The sequence below is a fragment of the Hirundo rustica genome, chromosome 3 (genome assembly GCF_015227805.2).
Source record: "Hirundo rustica isolate bHirRus1 chromosome 3, bHirRus1.pri.v3, whole genome shotgun sequence".
Classification (NCBI taxonomy): domain Eukaryota; kingdom Metazoa; phylum Chordata; class Aves; order Passeriformes; family Hirundinidae; genus Hirundo; species Hirundo rustica.
Window position 1 is genome coordinate 90,024,565 of NC_053452.1, and position 24,944 is coordinate 90,049,508.

The 24,944-nt window shown below is 38.6% G+C and overlaps 1 protein-coding gene across 4 annotated transcripts in view; it reads right to left on the reverse strand.

Moving 5' to 3' along the window:
* The window catches only part of PHF3 (PHD finger protein 3), a 50,231-nt gene extending 33,266 nt beyond the window's left edge, over positions 1–16,965 (reverse strand). The window contains exons 1-2 of one of the 4 annotated variants that reach the window (XM_040057904.1): positions 16,879–16,939; positions 6,929–7,197 (exon numbers count right to left, since the gene is read on the reverse strand). In XM_040057904.1, coding sequence (XP_039913838.1) covers positions 6,929–7,172 — 244 coding nt within the window. In that variant the 5' untranslated portion in view covers positions 7,173–7,197; positions 16,879–16,939. Of the gene's footprint in view, positions 1–6,928; positions 7,198–16,878 lie in introns of those variants that run through there. The other 3 variants (XM_040057905.1, XM_058419661.1, XM_040057906.1) reach the window with 3 other exon arrangements.
* Positions 16,966–24,944: the final 7,979 nt, after the last annotated feature.

Here is a 24,944-nt window from a genome sequence, read left to right on the forward strand (position 1 = left end):
AATAAAGAAAGAAAAAACTAATCTGAATAGGAAGAGTTGTACACCAGTGTATAACAGAACAGATTGCAAATAAGAAAAGTACAAGTCACATTTAACATATTCATAATGGAAAAAGCACCCCTGACCTTCACCTTACCATTTTGAGTTTCTCCACTGTAATTAAATTTTCAAATTGCTGGGCTGTAGTACTGACTCACTTTTATATATGTTATACTATAATAGAACAACATACAGTAAAAACAATCTACTTGCAAATTTAAAGCAATGTTTTTTCCTATGCTAAAACAAAAGCATAATCATTTTTTAATTCTTTAACAATGTAAAACTGAAGAAAACAAGCCTTACTTTCCAGTGAAGAGGAGGTAAGGAGAAAACACTCCTAAATACATCATCAAAAACGATGACATTTATAAATCTTTATTGTTATTAACATAAGACTTTCCTCGATTACTTTTAGCCACAACTAAGACAGAAATACTCAGGTTTTTGATACACTGACCAAGGTTAATATCAAATGTAGAAATAAATTTATTTTTTGTAGGTGTTAGCCCTGGATTTCTTTCGCTTAGGTAACCACACCAAACAGAAAATCACTCGTGTTCCTGCTTTGCACTGCTGTAAAATGCTATGTCCAGCTGAATCACACTAATGGCAGGAATGTGCAAATTCACAGGAGATTCCATATATGGAAATAACCTGAACATTTGAACATTTTAAAATTCCTATGTTATATGGGAATAACAACATCAAGATGCAACATTACGCTTCAATGAAAAGAACAGGTTCAGTCTAAAGCAGAAACTAACACGTCCAAGCAAGCTAAGCTTCAGAAGAGCTAATAAATTCCAGTGAAGCAACAAAACATATAGAGAGCAATATTTTGTCGGTAAGTCTCACGAATGTAAATGAGGATGGCATACTTTCTATGAAAAACCTTCTTCCTATTGACATTTGTGATGCATATGTTTAAGAAACAAGATTAAAAATATTTTCTGCTGGAACAAGATGTATTTTCAAGAGAAATTATGTGACTGATGACGTAACTTACATAAGGGAACAACAAGCTCCAACTTTTTTATTAAAGTTTGCCCGTAACCCATTGAACTGAGAATTTGCCTGAAAGTACCTTGGGCTGACTTGCCTAGTGCAAGAAGAGATTCATAGTAAGCAACATGAAATATTAATGAAACATTTGCTCCTATTGTCCCTTAAAGTCTATGTTGTAAAGAGGTAATTTACAGTCTTTAGAATAAAGACATATGAAAATCAACTAGGATTAATAAACTTAATACAGCATATATCTTGACAGAGGACTGCATACCCATTTATTAGAAAGATGGAGCTACATCACAAGCCTGCTGAATTGTGTTTCTTTAAGAAATAAGGAGCAGGAAAACACAAATTTTAACAACAAAGTAAAAACACCACACCAAACCAAGCACATTAATGTAAATTAATTAATTTCATTAAGAAGAGTGTCTTCATGTTTTTACAAATCAGAGAGCTAATCTAAATTGCTTTGCAATTCTTAATACAGATCCAACCTCTCTCCACCCATGAAACTGACCCAAAGGCATAAATAACTAAATACTTCAGAATGACCTAACCTGGGGAATAGAGGTAGTTTGCCACCTACAAACACAAAAAGGCACAAAATAAATATTCTCCAGCTTCCCAATACCACTACAGTAAAGTTACTACCTTGGTCATAAAACACCGTGTAGCTGTTCATATGGACAGCTTGGAAGAAGGAAGGCAAAAAAAGGTAAGAAAACTGAGAGAAACAACTATAGACTGAATTTTAGAATCTCAGTTACATTCAAAATTACTTTATATGTAGGAGGAAAAAAATACACGTACATTTGGCTTTAGTGAAAAGAGCCTGAAATGCCTACCACAGCCAGAGATCAGACCAGCTAAAGAAAAGAGTATTTGCAGTCAGAAAAAATGGTTTGGCTTCAAAGATTCAGTAGGTGATCATGATTTTAGAAGTGGTAACGCTGCTTCTAACAATACTCATGAAAACACAGGCTAAAACTAGAAAAAGCAGACTGCACTTGAGAGAAACGCTTTCCCAGCAGCAATCCAGAGGGACAGGAAAAAAGGGGCAATTAAAAAGATGTCCCTAACACATTTTCTACATTTTTACAGCATCAGTCTTCTTCATCATTTATGGTAAGTACCTGATTCAATAAACATACCCATAAACTAAATTAGTTAAAAGCTCAATTTTAATATGAAATCTAGAAATGTCTCCAGGTGATATGCAATTAAAATTTCATTCCCTGTATTATAACAAATAAACTACTTCAGTAAATGACATCCTGAAAAGCTACAGTTTATGACAGCTAAAAATTACCAATTCAGTAAAAATGCCAAGTCATTTAGCTCACTGGCATGCAACCAGTATGACCTGCTATGCTCACAGGTGGATAAACTTCCAGCATGTCTTCCAGCAAGAACAGAAAAAAACAGAAAACCTATCACTAGGGTACCATTCAAATGTTGAAATAAAAGTACCATTCAAAGACGAAATAAGTGTGTTGCTCTTAAAAGAGTTGTGTCATATTCTAAACTTCAGAGTTTCTACTTCTTATCAATTAATTGCTCAACAAAGTAAAAAAAAAAAAAATCAACACAACTCCAAAAGCATGCTTCCACACCCACTCACACCACTCAAACATTTAAGATGAAGAGCTGTTCTACACAATATAATTTTCTACACTGGTCATGCACAGCTTGTAAAAACAGCCACCTCATCAAACTGACGAAAAGAAGCAGAGAGGCACCTAAAACGTGATTTGGGATGTTTCTGATCGCTTCAAGAATTTGGATTTCATTTATTTCTCAGAAGTTTCATTTTGTCAAATTCTGTCTTTAAGTGGCAAGGAGAGCATTTATATCAATTTCTACTATCGACATGAGGTCTTTTTGCTTATACCTACTCCAGGACAGGAAGAGCTCTCCAAAACTGCTAAGCTCCTATGAGCTGCAGTGAATAAGATGTGGATAGTTTGGACCTTGATTCACAGACATAACAGAACTTCTTAACTGTGCCGTAAGACCAGCATTCTCCTCAGTCTAGCTCCATAAACCAGCAACCTAACTAGATCTTTACAGTTCAGCAGTCACACTTCACAAAAACATTCTAAATGGATGTCAGCATAATTTGACCTCTACCCTATACAGCTTGTGAGAGGTATGAGAGTCATAGAGAGTTATGTCTACTTCTGCTCAAAGCCATGACCAGGATCCCCCACAAAGAATCTTGTTCTCTTCTCTAAATATGTAATTATTCAATCAAAGCTAAAAAGATAACCCCATTCTGTTACTCAGTGGCAATTACAGAGCAAGCTCAGCAAGTTTGGTCTGTTCTGTCTTTGGTCTCCGCTGGTCTTTGTCTGACCAACAGTGTCATCTAACAAAAGAAACTATCCAAATCCAGCACAATCTGGATTCAGGCCAAGAGATAAACATGAGACTGTTTTACTGGTACTGATATAGGTCTGCCTATCAATAGATAGGCAACAAGCATTGTCATAGTCCTTCCATTTGTCATTCACCAGCACTGCTCACTGAGACGCTCGGTACAAGAAAGGCATGGACCTGGTGAAGTGAGTCCAGAGGAGGTCACAAAAATGACTGGAGCGCCGGAGTACCCATCCTTTGAAAAAGGGCTGGGAGAGTTGGGGCTGTTTGGCCTGGAGAATAGGTGGACACCTCACCGCAGCCTTTTAAATACTTAAAAGGGGCTTGTAAGAAAAATGTGAATAGACTTTTTAGTATGGCCTGTAGCAACAGGACAACGGTAATGGTTTTAAACTAAAAGAGGGTAGCTTCAGACTGGATGTAAGGAAGAATTTTTTTTATTATGAGGGTGGTAAAACACTGGAACAGCTGCCCAGCAAGGCAGTAGACGCCCCATCCCTGGAAACCTTCAAGGTCAGGTCGAACAGGGCTCTGAGCAACCTGATCTAGTTGAACATGTCCGTTGCAGAGGGGTTGGACCAGATGACCTTTTAGAGGCCCTTTGCAAACCACATCATTCTATGACTGTATGCTACTATTCTCCTCAAGAGATGTAGTTATAATTCAACTTACAAAACCTGTGTTTTCTGGATAGATGTCCCTGTGTGTTTCTTACAGGCATGCACTTGAACTGTCTAAAGGACATACAATCAATTGCTACCAGTAGCCATCACATACAGTCAGGTTAACAGATAACTCACCATAAAAAGAGTTTAGTATTAACAAGAAGCCTAGATATTGATAAATGATGTGCAATATAAACCCTAAAGCTCAGCAAAACATATTCATGAGTAACAACTTTGGATCAGGCCAGTAAAAACTCCCCCAAAAACCTGATGCTCATGTAGCAGTAAGAAAAAGAACAGGAAACAAACCCACATTCAAAACCAACTTAAAAGCAAGAGAGAAGGAGGTTCTGAAAACAAATATACATAATCTCTGAAATAAAGCAGAGAAAGTATCACAATCTTGAGAAACTAGGCATGTAGGTAAGAAGTAGGCCTGAATCAAGCCCTTCTCATACACACACTGACGTCCACATAAGAGATTTCACACTTACACGGCTGAGTTGAAGGCATAAAAAGATAGTATCTTGTTTGTGCATAGGTTTTCTACTTCTGAACTCAGCACAAATTTGCTTTCAAAGAAGTATTAGTGAGCCACGCCTTCTGCTCCTCCATTTTATCTAGAAGACCTGATTACCATTTTAGTACAACACCAGTCCTCAATTTAACTATTACTACCTTTATCTCTTCAGCTTACTCACAGCAATCAAGTAAGATGAAGCATGAAATCTGCACCACTTTAAAAGATTAACAAAACAGAATATATTCCAGTTATTAAAGAAGCATCAAATATGATAAATCTGTCCTTTGCTGGTCCTGTGAAATAATTTCCATTAGCACTCTGCTCCTTTTCTTAAACCATTTAATAATCCAGGCATGTATTATGCAAAATACAGAATATATTAAAGCAAGTCTTGTCAGGAGAATTATGCTTTTTTACTTTTTAGACAAATTGAAGTTGGTGTACATATAAGCTTTGACCTAAGCTGGGAAAAATAGCTTTTGCATGGCTTAATTCATATGAAGGGTACTACCATCTTGAATAACAACATTCTTACCAGGAGACTACATCAGCAGCGTTAGATCACCAACAGTGTCAGACAAATCAAGTAAGTCACATGTATATGAACTTTCAAGGAAAAAAGACAAGCAAAGAAACTGTACTTCAAACTGATACACATTATTCTTAATTAAAAAATTGTAAGCACATACTGCAGTCCTACCATGTCAGAATAAGGACAGTTTTTATCAAGACCAACAAAGAACAATCAACAAGAAGAACATTTCATGTTCTTTCAGACACCTACATTAATTCCAAATCACACATTTTAATTTCTTTACTGAAATTGGTGCTTTCAGATTTAAAAACAAAACATTCAATTCACAAACTCAGCATAAATCAAATCAGCTTTGAATCCCTTAGCCTTCTGACAACATGAAATCGCAGCCCCTAAGTAAACAAGTTAGCTCACTTGTTTTTAAGGACCTTAAAATTAATTGTGATTATTTAAGTATTAATTATTGTGTTACTGATCACTTTCAGGAGAAACACATGCCAGGAAGCACCTAAAAGTTTCTCTGTACCTTCCAAAATACCCAGCTGTACCCTATGAGTTAATTAAAGAATTTTAAATGCAGTACAGGTTTACTGGAGGACGCACAGGATGTAGTATAACAAAATTTGCAAGTGAGATGGAATTTGGTTTAGTTGGGTACATTATAAGGTCACATTAAGAGGGACACAATTTTTGTTTGGCAGGTTACAGACAAAGTAAGTTACTATTGCTAGAGTAAACAAAAGCATTAAGGATGGCCTCAAAAATGTTCTTCTGAAGCAGGAAAAAAACACCAAATATCTTGTTTTGGTTTGATAGCTCACTTTTTCATTACTTTAATCAATATAATCTTTGATTTATAGTTTTCCGTGTTGTAATACCATCTAATGTAGTGAAGGTGAAAATTTAGTCTGTCAGTAACAGTGAAATATATATAAGAAATTATAAAGATTTTCAGAACAGTTCATAAAACTTACTCAAAAAAAAATTAAACACTGATATAATCGTGTAACTGCATTAATCTACAACACTTCTTAGTAATGAAGCAAAAAAAAAAAAAAAAAGCTTTTTTAAACTTCCAGTCAAATAAACTCTACTAAGAATAGAGTATACTTTTGTCTCTTGCATCAAATTAGTGTAATTATTCCAACTCTTCATAAATATTAATAATTTTAGAGATTGGATCATTCCTTTTTTAAAAATCTTCTAAAATTTCTCAATAATTTCTGAGATTATTTTTATTTAAAACCTTGTTCTAAATTATTCCTAAATCAGGTATTCCAAACAGTTAAAAAATAATTTTATTATCATTCCAGGGTCATGAAGCCAACCAAAACAAAACACCCAGAATCCAGAATCAGCTCAGTACCAGAATGCCTAGCACTAACAGAATAACCCTGAGGTCCGAGCAGTAATTTGTACAACTCTCCTGCTCCTACTGCTAATCCAGAAATACACTATTTTTTTTAAGCCAAGCAGTGATTTCAGTGGTCAGGTACAGTCCTACACGAAACAAATCCTGACTTTGAGTAACTGAGAGTAATTAACAGACAAAGCCTAGGCTATTTCTGATCCACATAAGACGCTTCCTGCTGTTGTTACACTATGAAATTAAAAAGACCTGCACATAGTTTACATGTCAGGCATGTATGAAGTGCATCGAAAAAGGGCAGCAAGGCAACAGAAATCCCAACTTATTATTTCTAAGTTATGAAAAAGGGCTGGTACTAGAGTGAAACTGTATTTTAAACTGTAATCTTAAAAAATTGTAAGATTTACCTGTAGAACAAGGCATCTGGAAATTGGGGTCATTGCTATCCAAAACAGGCAAACAGAACTGGGCACTTGCAGATCCTAGCATAGGATCCTTATCGCTGAGCATGTTCTTCAGCGAATCCTCTAAGACATTTTGACTTGTACTAAAATCCTCACAGACTTCATTCTCCAGGTTGGATTCTAGAAATAGGGCATCATCTAAGTGTTCAGTAGGAATTAAATGGTTAAATGTATCAACTATATCCATGAAGACTCCTGTGTGTCTTTCAGCCCTATAGAAAGACAAGAAAAATACCATAAGAAAATAAGCTACAAACTGTAAAACACCTAAGACAGCAGCAAATTTTTGGCTGTTGGGTTTTATAAAGAATGCTTAAGGTATTTCAGAATTATAAAAACTAAATAAAAAACTGCTTATGGCTTAGTATCGCCCACTGCATAACTAAAAATCAATTCCCTAACTATTTTTAAAAGAAATTCCATGCTAATCTCTATCAGCATCTGAGTGCTGACACATCTACAGAGTGTGTAACTAAACAACTAAACAACTCCTTTCTAAAATTTGTTTAAACCTTAATCAACCCAAGGGGGTAAGACACCACAGGAGAAGGATGTCAAGAACAAGTGAACCTGGAGATACCAGCAGTGTGAGCCTGACTCTCTTCTTTTTAAATGTAAAAATGTGAGGTCAGCTTCCACTAACATCAATGGAGCTGAGAAGGTTCCAGAGCTTGCCATACTACTAATACATACTACTGAGAAGAACTATTATTTCTGTTCAAAGAGCAACTACCAAGTACTTCATAGCAAGTTAGTATTTTTAAACAGCAAGGTTTTATTGCTATTATTTTTCACCGACCAATAAAATTACAGAAATTGTATACGAAAATCTGATCTCAATCAAGTACATGAAAATTCTGAGCTGTCATCAAAAGGAGGAGCCCTTTGAAACTTCAATTTTGAAGAAGTTTAGGTGACCTTCTAGAAGTCTGCCTAAGGAATTGTATACAAAGATGGCAACTGCATTTTACAAGGAATTCTTTATTTTCTAGATCTTCTTTGCAATGCAACAGAAGTGCAACTACTGAAGCAGAGACTAAACTAATATGTACAACTAAACAACAGAATGGAAAAAAGCCAACAAAACACTTCTTCAGAAGTTTTGCTTTAGCATATACTCAAAGTAGAGAAAGATGACTATAACAAATATGATCAGATAGATAAGGAAAATAGAGCAGTGCAGTACTGCCTGGCTTAATTTGGCATACAGGATAGACCGAAAGGTCAGCTTTTGGCACACAAAGCTGTTAAAGCTTTTGGAAGCAGCAGCAGGACACAAGTACTTTTCTGCTTCTTCTTTCATCATCCTCCTCTCACGTGACACAATTTTGTTTATTTTAGAATGAACACACTAATTACAGGAAAATGACAAGTAAGAACTGGACTTTGCAGTGCTTGAATTAGCTTCTAGATGGCTATTCCAGCAACCAGCCACTAAATAAATCCAGTACTTATTCATGCTTAATAGAACATTAAGTATGCTTCCTTAGACACATTAATGGGACATTTCTGTTTTAGCAATCAACTGGGAACATCCTAGCCAGATATATGTAAGGGCTCTGCTACAATTTCAACCCTATTTAGACCATTTATTTTATTTCACAAATTTACAAAAACTACAGGTTTAACATGAACCACGTTTCCTTTTGTTTGGACGGGGTTTCTTAGGGTTTGTTGTTGTTGCTTGTGGGGTTTTATTGGGTTTTGGGTTGTTAGGGTTTTATTGTCAAGCATGCCACTCTTTTTTCCTTCTCCCATAGGGCAGCTCAGAAGATAGCAATGGTCAGGTATGGCACTGTGGCTCTGCTGAGCAGTATCTTTCCAATTCCTACACACTAACCACAACAAAGCAGTCTAATACACAAGGTCCCACTGACCAAGCAGTCAGCAAGAAGGAAAGTCTGGCCGAATCACGTGCATTTAGTAAAGTGCTAATAGGCTGCAGCAGCAAGTCATAATTTGAAAGCTCCCTCACAAAAAAAAAAATGGACTGCTTTTATCAAGAAACACAGTGCACCTACACATACACCACACCAACCAGCACCTATAGCAGCCAACATTGCTTCTGAAGTCCCAAATCTGGCAACAAATGAAGAAGCAAACTAATGTAGTAAGTACTATGCTGCAATGTATAATCTGTTTTTATTATTATACCAAGTAGTTAAAACAAGCTGATACTACACAGGATAAACTACAAGAGATGCAGCAGCTCCAAGTAAGAAAAACGCCCCAATACAATAATTAAAAGCATCTTCCTGTTATTACAGGGTTTTTTTCATATTAGCATTACATGAGAACAAGAGTAACAGCCACAGGATAAAATTACGGTGAACTCTGACAATAATAAGTGTCAATGACACTTCAATAGAACACCTAAATATTTTGAGAATGCAAGAAACCGTTTGCATCCAATATTAAAAAGTGGCAGAGACTTTGAAGACACAATAACTATGCCAAGCTTTTTTACAACTAGGAGAACATTTACATATTTGTTAACTCAAATATTGCTGCTCCCAAAGCAGTGATGACCACATCATAAAAAGCAATGTTAAGAAGCAAAGCTTGAGAAGAATATTAGCTCTTGCTAAAAAAATCCTTCCTGACCGAAATTAACCTGTGTCTTCAGTGATGGGATGAAGAAAAAGATTACCTACCATTTTGTAACACTACCTTGCAGCTATTCAGAACACTAAAAGCACTGAGAAGTAACTGTCAAAGCAACTATACATGCATGGCCACAGACACCTTCAATGAGACCAAAGCAGCAAGTAGAGAAAATTCAAGAGGAATTTTACTGAAAGCTTTATTTCTGGAGCATGAGCCTATTATCAAGCATAAGCTCTACCCAAATTTTGCATCAAAAAGTCAGGGGGCTTGTATAAAAATACTACTACCACAAAATCTAAAAGAATTTTTGTTCTACCACTTTTAAAATAGGAAGTTTAGGGCAGCACAATATATCAAATCAAAATTTTGCTTTACCTAGTTCAAAAACCCACCCTGCAATTCTTCTCATAATTTGTACACTACCAAGCTATTTTAAAAAATTATTTCTAACCTTACTAGATTAACTGCCATAAGAAGTGTAGAATCTGTGGGACTGAGGATAAAAGATAAACTTCTTTATCTAGACAGCTGTTAGAAACCGTTGCTGCAAGAAAAAAAATCTTCCCCTATACAATGCTTTAGGTGTATGAATTTTGAACGGTTCATTTTTCATTTGAAACACTTTGAACACCAGGAAAAATAGCCAGAGGTAGAGGTAAAATCACAGCTAAGATTTTCATGCTCACTTATTTCCAAAGATAATCCAAACCCCTGAAAGGAAGAATGCATTACTCCACTGAAACACAGCTGTGTCCTCCACTTGAACCCTAGTGGCCGGTGCCTCGGCAAGGCTCCCAGCAGATGTGCACATACCAAGCGTACTCCCAACGCACAGTAATTCATAAGTGCTTGCCCACTGGGTAGCTAATCAGAAGCAACAGAATAGAAAAAGTATTATGCACGCAGAACCAGTGAAGAGTGCTCATAAATGAGGCAAAGGAGCAAATCCCAGCCCAGCTCAGTGAAACTTCTCCCACTCACTGACTCTTGGAGCATCAGGGCATGTACTGAGACTGTGAGAGCACAGCAACACACAGGAGGAGTTTGGGTAAAAGAAGAGCTCACCATCAAGAAAAACCTGAAGTATAGAGAGCATTCTCTTCAGTTCACTAAATATATTTCGCTTACACTTTTGAAAATTATTTGTTTCTATCAGCCTCTCCACTGCAAGAACAGAAGCAACAATTACAGATGTAACATTGCAACAATTACAAAGTAACTCACCAATATATATCAATAAGCTATCCAACACTATAAACAACAGCATTAGAAAGCACTACAGCCAAACATGACTTCCAGAATATCCCCCACACTATGTTTACCATAAAATTTCTTCATGCTCTCAACATTTTTTCCTCTAAGTCTGACTCTTTCAGTTAAAAAAAAAAAAAATCACTTCCACTGTTGAATTAGTTTATTAAGCCAGATATGCCATAATACTGCCTCAAATCCCAATGAATCTGGTATGAAATAAACATGCTGTGGGATCTGCCACAGCAGATTTTTATCTTCTCCCCATTTACCGTATTTTCATTACATCTTTAACAGTTCTACATTAACTTTTTTAAAATGAAAAGGTAAATGGCCAGAATGATCACTTGCTAAGAAAAGAAACTGAGATCTCAAATAAGCATATCCTTCCAAACTAACCTTAGAAGGGAAGGAAGACTAGAAACTGAACAAGAGATGCTGTCTATCTTTAAGCTTTTTCATTGCTTAGTTTGTCTATGAAAGAGGCAAAGAATTACTTCAGTTCCTGTTATATTATTTTCTTAATTACAAGAGAGAAAAATAATTTAGTGGAGATCACCAACTGCATGTTTCTACCATCTTATCTAAAATCCACCCCAGGCTGGGGCGATCACAATTTGTATTTACTACCAAGCATTCCATGTGTTTTTTTAGCTGATGGATACCATACTCTCGACTGCATTTTAAATTGTCTCCCTTAACTATCAGCATGTGAAAGTGTTTCATTTTTTGAGTACATATCTGGATATATGTTAGATACATTTGTCTTGATATATTATTTTTTTCTTTATTTTCCTTTACATTCATTTTGTTCCTTTTTATAGTATTTCCACATCATTTTACTAAGCAAATGTTAGGTTTCACTGTAATTACTCTCTTTCCTTCCCTCTCTGGAAAGCGGGTGCATTTTAACTTAAAATTATCAGTTTACCTTTTAAAATTGACTTTCATATTTTAGCTTATATTTTAAAGTTATTAATAAAAAATAGAAGCTTCTGTATGTTTCATAATTGCCAATTTAAAAATAAATCTGGCTTATGAAAAGTCCTCAGAAGCTGGACTTCAAAAGAATAAAACATTTCTACAGCAAAATTTTACCAAAAAAATTGCCTGAATTGGGAACAAGGAGAGGCAAAAACCTGAGGGAACCTAACAAAGAAAAAAAAAACAAAAAAAAAAAAAAAAAAAAAAAAAAAAAAAAAAAACCACAAAAAAAAAAAAAAACACAACAACAACAACAAAAAACCCAACAAAACAACGCAGCGCTGCTTATTTAGGATATTCAAAATCTTAGATGTTGAATAGCCTATCTACTTTATTGACCTGCCTGAATTAAGTGAGTCTGAAACTGCTGAAGATCGCAGAGCAATGCTACAATTCCTTCCATTTCACTGAAGTACCTTTCTGAATAGTGTCTGTCGCTTCCAATTCGCTGAATCTGTCTAGTGATTTTAAAAGCTTTTGTACATCTAGTTACTGACTGGACTATGTGGGAGGCATTGCAACGTTCAAAATACAGGACTTGGTCTCTGGACCTTGTGCTTATGCACACCAAATGACCAACAGCAAGCACTAGTCATAACAACTACAACAGACTCCATTAAAAATATCCATATTATATTTATTTCTTCAAGTAGTAAACTCTGGTAGGAGAGTAAACAAAAGGAGCAAGTTATTTGGATGACTATCACCTTAGATGTCAAAACAAATGGGAAAGCCTGACTCAGCACTGTTACAGAAGAATCAGTAAGTAACAATAACTGAAAAAAACTTCATCAAAAGATGGGAACTGAACTTGAATTGGCATATTAGGTAATATCACAAACAGCTTAAAAAAAAAATTCCCTTGCTCACACTGTGTGGCAACTACTGTACCCAAAAGGGCCACTACAGGTATGAAATGTCTACCTTTTTCCACTGAAGCTGTGATGTCAGATGACCCCATGGGCTCACTGATACCTTGACAATCAAAACCCACCTACCAAACAATGTTACTTCAAAGCCCTGATGGACACTTTACTACCATCCTCCTCCTTCCTCCTACACAAACTTTGAAGTTTAAGCTCTCAAGTACCTAATTGAAAATTAATGCTAAGTTGCCATGCATCCATGTTGCTATGTATCCATGTAGCCATGCTTTAAGCACTAGAAGCTGCATATATTATGTTCATGGATATTACTACATCAAAAGCCAGAACAGACACTCACATCTTTCGTAGCAAGAGATTTCACCCAATAGCATTCACGGTCCAAACACATCATGGGATTAAAGAGAAAATCAATATCAGACAGTGCATCAGAGGGCAGTGTCAGTAAGATGTCAACTTGACAACTTTTGGTGAGTTTACAACTCTCACAGCAATGCACTTTCTACTCAGGTTCCTACTGGCTCAAATCCCATCATCTGGGGTAGTCTTCAAGAATTAAATTAACTCACAAAATATTTTTGACAGAACAAGCAATATGATTTATGAGCACATGAATGCCCATCTAGCCACAAAACGTGTCTGGAAGTGTTAAAGGAAACTATCAGCGTCCCTTCTCAAAAAAAGGGAGATACAACACTTGTATAGAATATGGTTTACTGAGCTTTAGTCTTTAAGCATCATCAAATCTGACCTTCCTCATTCACTTATCTCCCAAAAACCAGGACACTGGCAAAAGCCTGCCTAACAGAACACTGTATGCAAATAGGTTTATTTGAATCATCAGTACTGCTGTGAAGGACGGCCAGGTACACTCGCTGACAAACTTATACACCAAAACCCATTAGGTATCCATACACCACCTGCTCCCTTATGTAAATCCCCTACTTATTACTTATTAATTTAATCCCTTATTTAAAATTTAATATCTAGCTTTTAGTGGCATCAAAACAAAGCCCTGTAAAGACCAAAAAACAAGAAATGTAAATATGAGCATTTCATTGTTAAGAAGCTCTTCTATACTATTTTGTGTTTACCTCACTCTGAAGTCTTCAGACAGTAACTGACACAAACCCCTTGGTACTAAGAATCTCAACAGACGTAATAAATAATCTTCTCCCAAAATCTATCTAGAATCCAAAGTTATGTGCTGCTCCTCTCAATGACAGAGCAGATATCTTACTACTTGCTATCATGGTATTTAAGAGAGCAGAAACCTCAAGATACTTGCTTTATTAAACCTTCCCTATTCAAAACTCATTCACCAGCCATAACTGTACGTCAGTGTGTACCTCAGTGAAAAGAAAGGAAAAGCAAATTTCAAACAAAGGATTTAATTAGAAAACAAAGAAATGCAGAAAGAATAGAGAAACCTTTTCTTAATCATACAGTATCAAACTGTATCACTGAAGGTCATCTTAACAGCTATGTTTTGAACATAACCTCTCCTCAAAAAAACACAAAAACCTCTCTCACCCTCACTTTATAGCTCAAAGAGGCATACAGTGCTGCACTAACATTTGTGTTATGTCTAAAAACATCCTCATAGTGTGAAATGTGGAGTATGTAAATGCAAAATGCAAAGTTTTTACACTGTGAAACATTAAGCACTCTGTTTTTATTTGCTGGACTGTCCCACCAATGAATATTCTGAATACCACAAAAATTAAGCATAATCAAAGATCATACATAATTTTATTAATCTCTCTGTTGCTGTATATACCTTGGGAGTTTGTAAGCCAAGAGACATTTCACTGAAAAGAAAAATATGAGGAGAGATTATATTTCCATCACTACTGCTCTTCTCCTGAACTCTTCCACCCTCAGGTTTCTCAATACTTCTTTCAAGTATTTTCATCTGGAACACAGTAGAAAATGTTATACTGTGTAACAGGTTACACTGATTATTTGTCAGTCACCTGAGAGAACATCTCCATTTGTAATACCTTTTGAATTTGTCAGTGTCTCTCTCATAATGATTCACGGAAACACCTACTAGAATTAGGGTATGTTTGTTGGGATTTTTATTAGCAATAGTTAAAAACTTAATGGTTAAGCTTTGTGAAGTTTTTCATAGAAATATGCCATCCATCATGTAGCTATATTGACACCACTCAGGAGGATGTGACAAGCTGTATGTATTTTTCACTTTCTGCTTCTATAAAATGAACTCTCATATCCCAGTTCAGTGAACATTATCATTACTATTTCATTGCATTACCTTTCAAAAATATGCCCTTATCATAAAAAAATCTTCTAATATAATATGGCTCTCCCCTTAAAGCTTGGATTTAACAATACTTTGGTTGACCAGGAAAAATTAATGGGGAAAAAAAAAAAAATCCATCAGCTCAACTCTTAGCACAACACAAGTGGTAGAGATAAGCCACTTTTAAGAGAGAGGTTGCAGAAATACAGTAGGTAAGAATTTTTAGAGTTTCTGTTTTCCTTAAAGCACCTGACCACTGTGTTGAATTATGTCAGCAAACTGTGTTGAATTAAATCTAGCCAACACGGTTTGTAGTTAGGTACCCTTTCAGTCTGCAAACATAAAATGCACATAAAAACTGAAAGACTGAGTAACAGGCAACAATAGCTGAAAAAAAATGTAGGTGTTCAGAACTCCATATTTATATTTATAATCTTTAAAGCCAACTACAGAAATTTAAAGCAGAAGCTACTTGTTAGAGAAAAAGTAAGTATTTCATTGCAGGAGACGCACTAAGTGCAAACACCAGTGGAATTACTCCAAGAAATATAAAACCCCACATTTTCAAGGGCTCCCCTACATTGTGTCCCAAACCATAAGACTAATTTATTAACCAAAAAAAACCATGGATTAGTGGAGTTAAAGAGATGTCATACATTTACCATCCTTACATGCAATCCTAAACCATTTCCACTATTTAGTGACACCAGCATTGGTTCCGATAAAATCAAATATACAAAAATTACATAATGAATTAACAACTATGTAAAAAAACACAACTATAATTTGCACGGTACAGCTCCTGTCACCCCTCATTCCTGTCTTTCCTTACTAGTTTTTACGCCTCACTCTATAGGCTATTTTTACTTGAACTATGCCACAGAGCACTCTTCATCCAAACGCTCCCTGCACGGCTCTAACAGGTCTCCCTTGTGCACACCACACAGAATGAACACCCCCAATCCCATGAACGACAGCCCTTCTAAAGCCTGAGAGTTATTATTTGCATTCCAGCAGCAAGCAATAAACGCAGTCTCAGAAAGATCACCTCATCCCAGATTAGGATACCTGGAAATACCACCAGGCCACCGAATCCCACGGCACGGCTGATGAAAACATTTTCTCCCGCACTTCCTACAGTGGGTACTATACACAGGAGTTGAACACAGAAATTGTAGGTGATGCTAAGTTTAAGAGACGGGAGGAGGGCGCCTGGAACAGGCCAGATCAAGAGCAAGAACAGCAGGGTCTACAGTGGTAATTGTTTCCCTGGTTTGTAAGGGACAACAAGGCATCGGCGGCTGAAGGAGTGACAAGAGACAAACGTAGAAGGATCAAAACGTTCCCAGCAGGGCAGGGAAGGCGGTGTGGGAGAGCTCTCAGCAGCAACACGACTCCGGCAAGGGGCCTGCGGCAGTGTCCCGCACGGACACGGGGCGGGAGCTACCGCCGCAGGCAGCGAGGCCGGGGCCAGAGCGCCATGTCAGGTGCCCGGGCGAGGAGCTCGGGCCTGGCCGGCCCGGGACCCGCGGGTCGCAGCCTCCGCAACAACCAGGCCGGGACGGCGGGGCCGCAGCCGGGCAGAGCGGGGCGGCCGGGAAGCGCCCCCGGGGCCCGCGGCCGGCCGGCAGGTCGCCTGCGCGCACGAGCCAGCGGCGCCGCCTCCGCGCACGGCCCGTGCCGCGGCCCCGCGGTGGAAGCGGCTGCGTCCCGCCGGGCCGCCCCTCGCCACCCGGCCGGGCCTGGCCGGCACAGGCCGCGGCTCTGCTACCGCAGGCCCGGCCCGGCCCTGCCCGGTCCGGAGAAGACCGGGGAAGGCCGCGCAGCGCAGCGGGGACCTCCACCCCCGCTCCTGCCCTCCCTGCCTGCCCCGGTCGCTGCCGCAGCCCGCAATAACTCACCCGTTCCGCCGCTCAGCGCTGCCCCGCGGCCGCGGGGGAACGAACGCGGCGGCCGCGCCAAAGGAAGGGAGGGCGGCGCGCGCAGCTCCGCGGGGGCGCGCGCGCGCGGGCTGCCCCCGCCCAGGTGGTCGCGCCCGGCTCGGCCCGGCCCGGTGGCGGCCGCGTGCCCGCTGCCCCGCCGGTGCGCGCCCCCGCGGCGTCCGGCGCGCCGGGCCCGGCCGCTCACGTGACGGCGCTGTTGCGGGGGGGATGGGATGGGGTCGGGCGGGGGCTCGCTCTGCGCAGGCGCCGCTGGGAGGGGCCGGGGGCGCGGGGCGGGGCAGAGCCGCGGGACCTCGGGCCCGGCCGGGACTGAGGCGCGCCGGTGGCCTCCGCCCGCTGAAGACCTTAGCGGAACCAGCCCTCATGGCTGAGCAGGGGGTGTCTGGGCACTCTCGCAGGAGTCGGGGGCTGCAACTCCGAGAGGCGCCCGGTGGCTAACCGCGGACCCGGCCGTGCGCCTAACGGGCCTGGTTGGGCCCATGGCAGGGTGGATGGAGGGCGGCCGAGAGGCTCCGCGGGGTTTTCCCGGAAGACCTTGGCTGAGGACACACATGGTGTGACTGGTGCTTGTGTAATGATGTGGCCTTTTGTCTTCGGAGAGGAGCTGTCACCCCCCTCCTCGGTGCAGCCCGCATTACACAACCTGCCTGTTAGTCTGTCCTGCGCGCCGGCGGCCCCGGGCAGATTCCTGCAGCTCTCGATGTTGCCGGCTCTTCGGTTCCTACATGTTGGACAGAAAAGTGTCCGTATTCGGTTCGTCCTGGGCAGACATGCCTCATGCTGCCTGTTGATGCAGGCGTGTTTCCGCCTTCTTTTTTCCTGGTGGCAGTTTCTGCATGTGCACTGCAGGACCTGTGGCGCACATTCACACCAATCGACATTTAAGGAGCCGTCACGGTTTGCTTTTGTCGGGACATCAGAATCTGGAGTAATTTGGTTTTCACATAATGTTATCAGAGAGCAGGACTGTCTTTCCTAATTTGTGTTACAGCATTAGCTGAATGCAGCATTCGTGATGCTGTTTTCAGGTCTGATGGCTGGCACAAAGTGCAGTGTAGGCTGGTTCTTGTATATACCAAGTTTCAACACCTCCAAAAGAGAAACTGATTTTTAATATTTCTAAAAGTCAAATTTGGAATTATTTTATGTATTACTATATTAATGCTGCCTTTACATATTCCTACTATTTTGTAATAAAATATAAACAGGATATAAGAACAAAAAAAATTGTGTTTAGTGTCCTTTTTTTCAATTCTGTTTTGTGTCTTATTCTCTAGGGCTTTCTGTGGTGTCATGAAGGCTGAAATATATTAAATGCTTTTCTTGCTACAATCACACTAAGAAAAGAAGCATTAAACTGAAGCCATTGTAACATCAATATATACAAGCACTACACAAGATATTTGCAACAAAACAGTTTGGAAGGGGATCAGTCTTTAACCTATTCAACATTTTTTTCTCCCTGCCCTTCCAAAGTTACAGTTATGTACATTACCATTAGCTGGTTTTCTCCTGTTTTCTTCCTGTAGTTTCCCAGTTTCAGAAAGCCTCTCTCCTTTCCAAAGCAAGCATCTTTAAAAAAAAAAAACTGAATTCTTACGATGGCACAGAACTAGGCGGGTTGCACTAATTTCTTCAAGGGCTTTTTAGGCACAGAACTTTTAACAGGGTGCTAACCCTCTGAAATATTGTTGATACTATAAAAAGAAATGAAATTACTTTCTAAAGCAAAATTCAGTTAAAGACAATTTGCATTGCACAAAATTTTCCAGCATTCAACTCATTTGGTTTAATTTCTTTTGACACAAGCAGCAGGCAAAGCATTTCTGGTAATCTGATCACTATTCATTGCTCTATTCAGTTTTTCCTTTACACCGTCAAAAGTCACATAACTTCAGTGACCCATCGCAGTTTAACAGAGTATGTGCACTTTTCTTTTGCTGCGGCCATACTGTGCCACTCCCTTTATGTAATGAACTTGACCATCTGTAGTACCTGTGTTGAAGTTTAGCATAAAGAGCACCCCAATAGCAAATTTCATAGATATTACAAAGGCCTTTGTATACAGTGACACACCAGGTGTACACAATTACAATTGCACCATCTGCTATCTTTCCTAGCAGTATTTTTATCATGCCATCCCTTTACACATGAGCTACTTGGTAGTAGTCCAGATCTTGCAAGTTGTTTCCATTGGAAAGCAACCTATTTATTTTCAGTCTCCTAGTCCCCTGAACACAAGAAAAAGCAGCAGAAGGCAGTTTCTTTGCTTATAGTTCCAAGCCTCTATTTAGCCACAACTCTTCCCAACTATATTCCTTACAGTCTTTCCATGTTTTTTGTTCTAAATGGAATTTTTGAAAATATGCTATATGCAGTCAGATTATGATCACACTGGTCTTAAACAAGCCTCTATTTAGCCACAACTCTTCCCAACTATATTCCTTACAGTCTTTCCATGTTTTTTGTTCTAAATGGAATTTTTGAAAATATGCTATATGCAGTCAGATTATGATCACACTGGTCTTAAACATGGCTTGCTTTTGCATGTTAATTACTGTTTCTTTGGTTGTCAAAATGTGGAAAGGAGTTAGATTGCTCCATACGCTTATCTGGATAAAGAATGTATTGGGTATGGTGGTGGACAAACAGGTTTTCTCCCCTGCTGTAGGACAGTATTTACTACGATCAAAAAGCTGAGGTATGTTACAGCAGTAGGCCATTAACTATTCAAACAATGTCCCACAGGAATGTCTTTCTTTTGTCTGCAAGGTACTTGATTTAAATTATTTTAAAACCCAAGTGCTGCATTTATTTTGTAAATTGTGTAACTTAAAACGTCATAAAAAGCAGAGTTAGACTTCTGAAATAAACTGAAGTGTATGTACTACAGTACAAGTTGCATTTATCTGCTGAATTTACAATATTGAACAAGCTCGTTTCTTTCTGGTGTCTATCTTCTGAAAGAGTCAGAAATACTCACTACATTGGCAACCCTTAATAATTAGAAAACTGCTTTTCATAACACGCTTGCCATGATTTTTCCCCGCATGAACAGCAGACACTGCTCACAATATCTGGAATTTGCCAATATTACTAGTTCAGGAGGCTCCACAGTTAGCTCGTTTGAAGTCTATTGTAAGTTATTGTGAATTATATCTTTAGCAGAATTTAAAACTTAGTTCCTCAGATATTTTCTATTTCTTGTGTAATAAGAATGTACTTTTTCAAATGCAGAACAATTATAGCCGATCTAAAATTTTCTAGTCCTATAATGGAAATCCACATATTTTGATTATGAATATCTGATTTGACACTATTTCCCCTTCAATTTCCCACCTTTCCTTGCTTTAGTTAGTAGAGGAACAGTAGCATGTGCCCCCTTACCCACTTTTCACCAAATTTATGACATGATCATTCTCTTTCCCCAGAAAAAGGCTCATTGATAGCTGCTGGTTGTTGGATCAAACAGAATTTACATCTCCTACTCTAGAAAACAGCAGAAAAACATTCAGTTCCACAGGTGAAAGGGACTGAGGCTTTTAAAATTAACCATACAGCTGGGTAGACAAAGGCAAAGTTCTGAAGACAAAGGATGTTTACCTATTGACTTTATAACTAAGGGCAGATTTTTGTAGAGAGGTGAAAGGTATAGAAGCTACAAGCTATTAAGAATTACCTGATGGATTACACAAATTCAAGACTAAAAACAATACATTTTATCCCAGAAAATAAGACAGAGTTACAGTTATATGCAGAGATTGGTGTAAAACAGGGGAAAAAATGCTTGAAAGAATTTTTTTTAGTGCTAGAGGAAAACAAACTTTGGTAGCCAGCACAAAATATAACTTTGAGACTTACATCCCAAACTAATTTGGGCAGTTGTCTATGGAACTGCTGCTGGTTACAAATTCTCTGAATACCTGAGATTTCACTCCAGTACTATTTACCTTTGTTTTTATCTTCTGTGAAGTCAAACATATGGTAGTCTGTGTCCAATTCTCCAGTACAGTGAAAGTATTGACAAACTGGAATGATCCCTGGTCACTGAAGGTCACTGAGATTATTAGAAGCTTGGAGCACAGAGTGTGTTGTGCTTCTTCACCCTTGTTACAGGACTGAGGAGGAAAATGTCCTCTGTCTCAGTTTTGTAGCAGATGAATGTAGAAAGGAAGATACAGAGTGTCTTGGAGGTCACAGTGAAAAAATGTGAGGAGCAGGGAAATTGCATCTGGGAATAGCTCCCACGGAAAGAGTTTTCAGATGAGGGGGAGATATTGGGAAGGAACTGTTTTCTCTATCCTTGAACATATTAAAACTTGACTAGGTAAGTTCCTAAATAACCTGATTTAATTGTGAAGTTATCCCTGCTTTGAGCATGGGGTTGGACTACATCACCTTTTAATGTTTTGTCCAATCTAAATTACTCTGTATTCTAAATGGCACAATTAGGGGATTTCCTTCAAAAATATCCTAATGTTTCAACCCACTAATATATGATAATGCTCTCAAATTCCCTTCCTGGACTTGGCTCAGAACCTCTTCCAAGGCAAAGGGCTTGCCATGTAATAGAACTTACTGAGACCGAACTTCAAAGTAGCATACATACTCTGGTATTGAGACAGGAATGTAAACATGAAGTGCTGTTGAACAGTACGTAAGTTTTTTTTCCAGTGAAGAAAACCAGGTAAAAATTAAGGAAGCCCAGAAGGGAGTTTTGATGAGAAGTAGACATGTGAAATAGAAATGACCAAGAATTTCTGGAGAGGTAAAACACGAACAAAATAAGAAAGTCAAAAACTTGGGAGGTAAAGACTGTCAATGTATGAAATACATCTTATACAGCCAAGAGCTAACTCAAGATCAGGGAACTTAATGAAGTCTGAGAATGGGAGAAGTAAAAAAAGTTGTGACCTAACAGAAATATGGGGAAGTTTGCATGCTCTCCATTAGAAGGATAAACTCCTTAACAACACAAAGTGATTGGATATTGTAAAACTGTCTCACTGATTAGATTAAAATGGAAACAGCCAGCGTCTGCCTAGAAAAAAGTCTGTCCATTAGCAAAATTCTATCTGAATAAAGACACAGTGCAGAAACACTCCATGTAGGGTGGACTGAGGTAGCATATGAGAGCATCATAGTTCCTGCCATCCTCCATAGCATCCTACAAGAAACTCCCAGTTAGAAGGTAGGGCAAGAATCCTGCTGTATAAAACCAGGGAGAGGAGAGTAGGGCAGCCCATCCCTGGGACAGACAGGGGATGTGTTACTATGGAAAACCTTGTGTATCATGTGTACTTGCAGTTAAGACGGAACTCCATGTTTTTGCACATCTGCTATGTCCCTCTTGTCTTTACATGCTCTTACTATGATGAACTGAAAGTTGTCAGGGTTGAATTGGAATTTTTAAAGGCAAGTTCAGGGTTTGCATGCCCTGCCTGAAGACACACAGATTTACTGGAGAACTGAAGAAGGCAAACTAAGATTTTTGTAGCTTCCTACTAGCACTGTGGAAAGGCATGACAATGCTGAGTGGCACTGTCCGGTTCAGATCCTATCGTCACTATGCTCCTATGAATGTGTAAGAAGAGTTCGTCACCTGCAACCCTCGCTCCTCTGAAGTCCAAACGTAATTCAAGTTCTGCCTTCTTCAGAACAAGTATCAGTGAAACTTGATGATAAAACCTGTGCAAATTTATAAGGGTAAGAATCAGCTACTGCTGTTACTCTACCAGTAAAGTGAGATTAAGACTCCAATCCACTAGAAAATTCCCATTCCACACATTTACATTTTGTTACAGACACAGGTTAAATGTGGTATTGAGACTGGATGTCTTCTACTATATGACTATTTCTGTTTCGAGCATTCCTATGTATCTAAACACTGGCATCTGTTTTTCTTCAGCTATACTTGAGTTCTCATTTGAATCAGAAATTGAAGCAGGCAGGCAACTTGATCTTCTGGCACTGTCCCTATCATTTCTTGTCAGACCGCTGTTTAAACACTATTACCTCACAAAGAGGCTTTCTACTGATAAGGAACTTGTGTTGTTATTGAGGTAATTATCAATGCATTAGGACAGTATGTATCAAAATTAACAGCAGCCATGCAGGTGACCATCAAGACAAAAATAATGCCGCTTGCAGGGGTTAAGTGTAGCATAAACCCTTATCAGTAAGAAAAAATGGGTTATAATTGTTAATGGTTATTACACATTAAGAGCAGGATACGTGGAAATACTTTACCTGACATTTTGAACTACTGAACTTAAAGAAGTTAGGTTAAATTTATTTAATCTACCTGTAGATACCAATACTGCAAACTGAATTTGCCAACCCCTGCTCCCTTTATAGAATATGGTCTCATCTTCAGCAGGCTCTTCATCTAACCCACTTTAGGTATCTCTTAGCATAGGAGATCTGAGACATATGCCTAAATGCAAAATCCTTTTCACTAAGAAATCTGTATTTCCTCAGTTAAGTCCCTCCCAACTATTAATAAACCCCACCAAATTTCAGCCAGGTTTTAAGAGCTAAATTCAACTTGTGAACTATATCGGGGTTTTTTTGTTTTTTGTTTTTTTCAAGTGGGATTACACAAGTACTTACAAAAAGATAATAGAAATCTTCTTGGAACAATATTATCTCTGGTTTGGTAACTTTCCCAATACTGATAGAAAATACTTGCTTATTAATGACACAGCAAAATCCCAGCAAATCCAAGATACTGTTTTGAGTACTGTCCCTCAGTAATGATTTAAATCATGCTGCATATATTAAAACAAACAAACAACCATAAAAACAGTGTTATTAATGCCGCAGTCAAGCACTCAGAAGCTTAAAAACAATTAAGGTAAGATCATCTATGAACCTTCAGTCTGGCCCTCTCAAATACATTTATTTAATTACAGAAGATTTTCCCCCATCTCGTTTGTAAGGATAAACAATGCTCACATAAATGAGCAATGCTTTACTACTTTTCTTACTGCCAAAGATCTTAAGTGTAACTTTGGATTCATCCTCAATACCAAATTATACATTTTCTCATTGTTTCTACTGCAATAATGCAGGTAGGTCTGATAACTTCAGAAATTACTGCTTATCTCCAGAATGACCCCGCTAATGTAAGGAATGGATTTTTATACACCAAGAACTGAGGACAAGGAGATTAGAAGTACTAAATAGTTTTGAGTACAGTCTGAAGTGGTTCAGGACTGTTCAGAAAGAGAGTTCTATGTAATTTCATATATATTTAAATACAGTATTTACAGACTTAAGTTGAAACCGACTGCTCAGCACTTTTAAGAATCAGATTCAAGAAAATCACATCCAATTTTATACTGATTTTTGATAATCAGTAACAAAGTACCTTGTTTGACTACCTTTCCTCCAAATTTTTAAATGACCACATGACAGAACAATATAGGGAGTTCATCAGTTTTCTGCTGCACTAATTGCAAACTCTTTCCCCATTTCCCATGAACATTTCTGCTATATGCTAAGGAATCCTGTAAACACTACCACCATTCACAAGCCACATTACATAAGCCATTAAGTCCACAGCAGAAACCAAACCAGTCTGGCAGATGGCGGGAATGTACTACAACATACCCCTTGAGGGGGCAAAACAGTTCCAACACTCATTCTAAGAATCCAAAATGCATGCTACATTAAAGCCTGTCTTCCATGCCAGGCTTTAGCCTTAAGATACAATAATTCTGTTTAAGCATTTTACTTGCATTTGTAAATATGTAAAAAAATACATATATACACCCATTACATGGAATTTCACTCAACTTGTTTTATGCAGTTCCATCTGCTATCCTATCTTCACAATTTAAGTATTATTGAAAACTACCAGAATTGTTACAAAAGAGGACAAGATTTTCTGTTCCTTAGAGTCATGTCTAAAGAGACATGAGAGAGTTCAGAAGCTGACTCTTTGCTTTCAAGAGACATATGCACATGCAAATTTTTCCTTTTGTTTACTAAAATCTACTGAAGTCAAGCCCAGTCTCAAG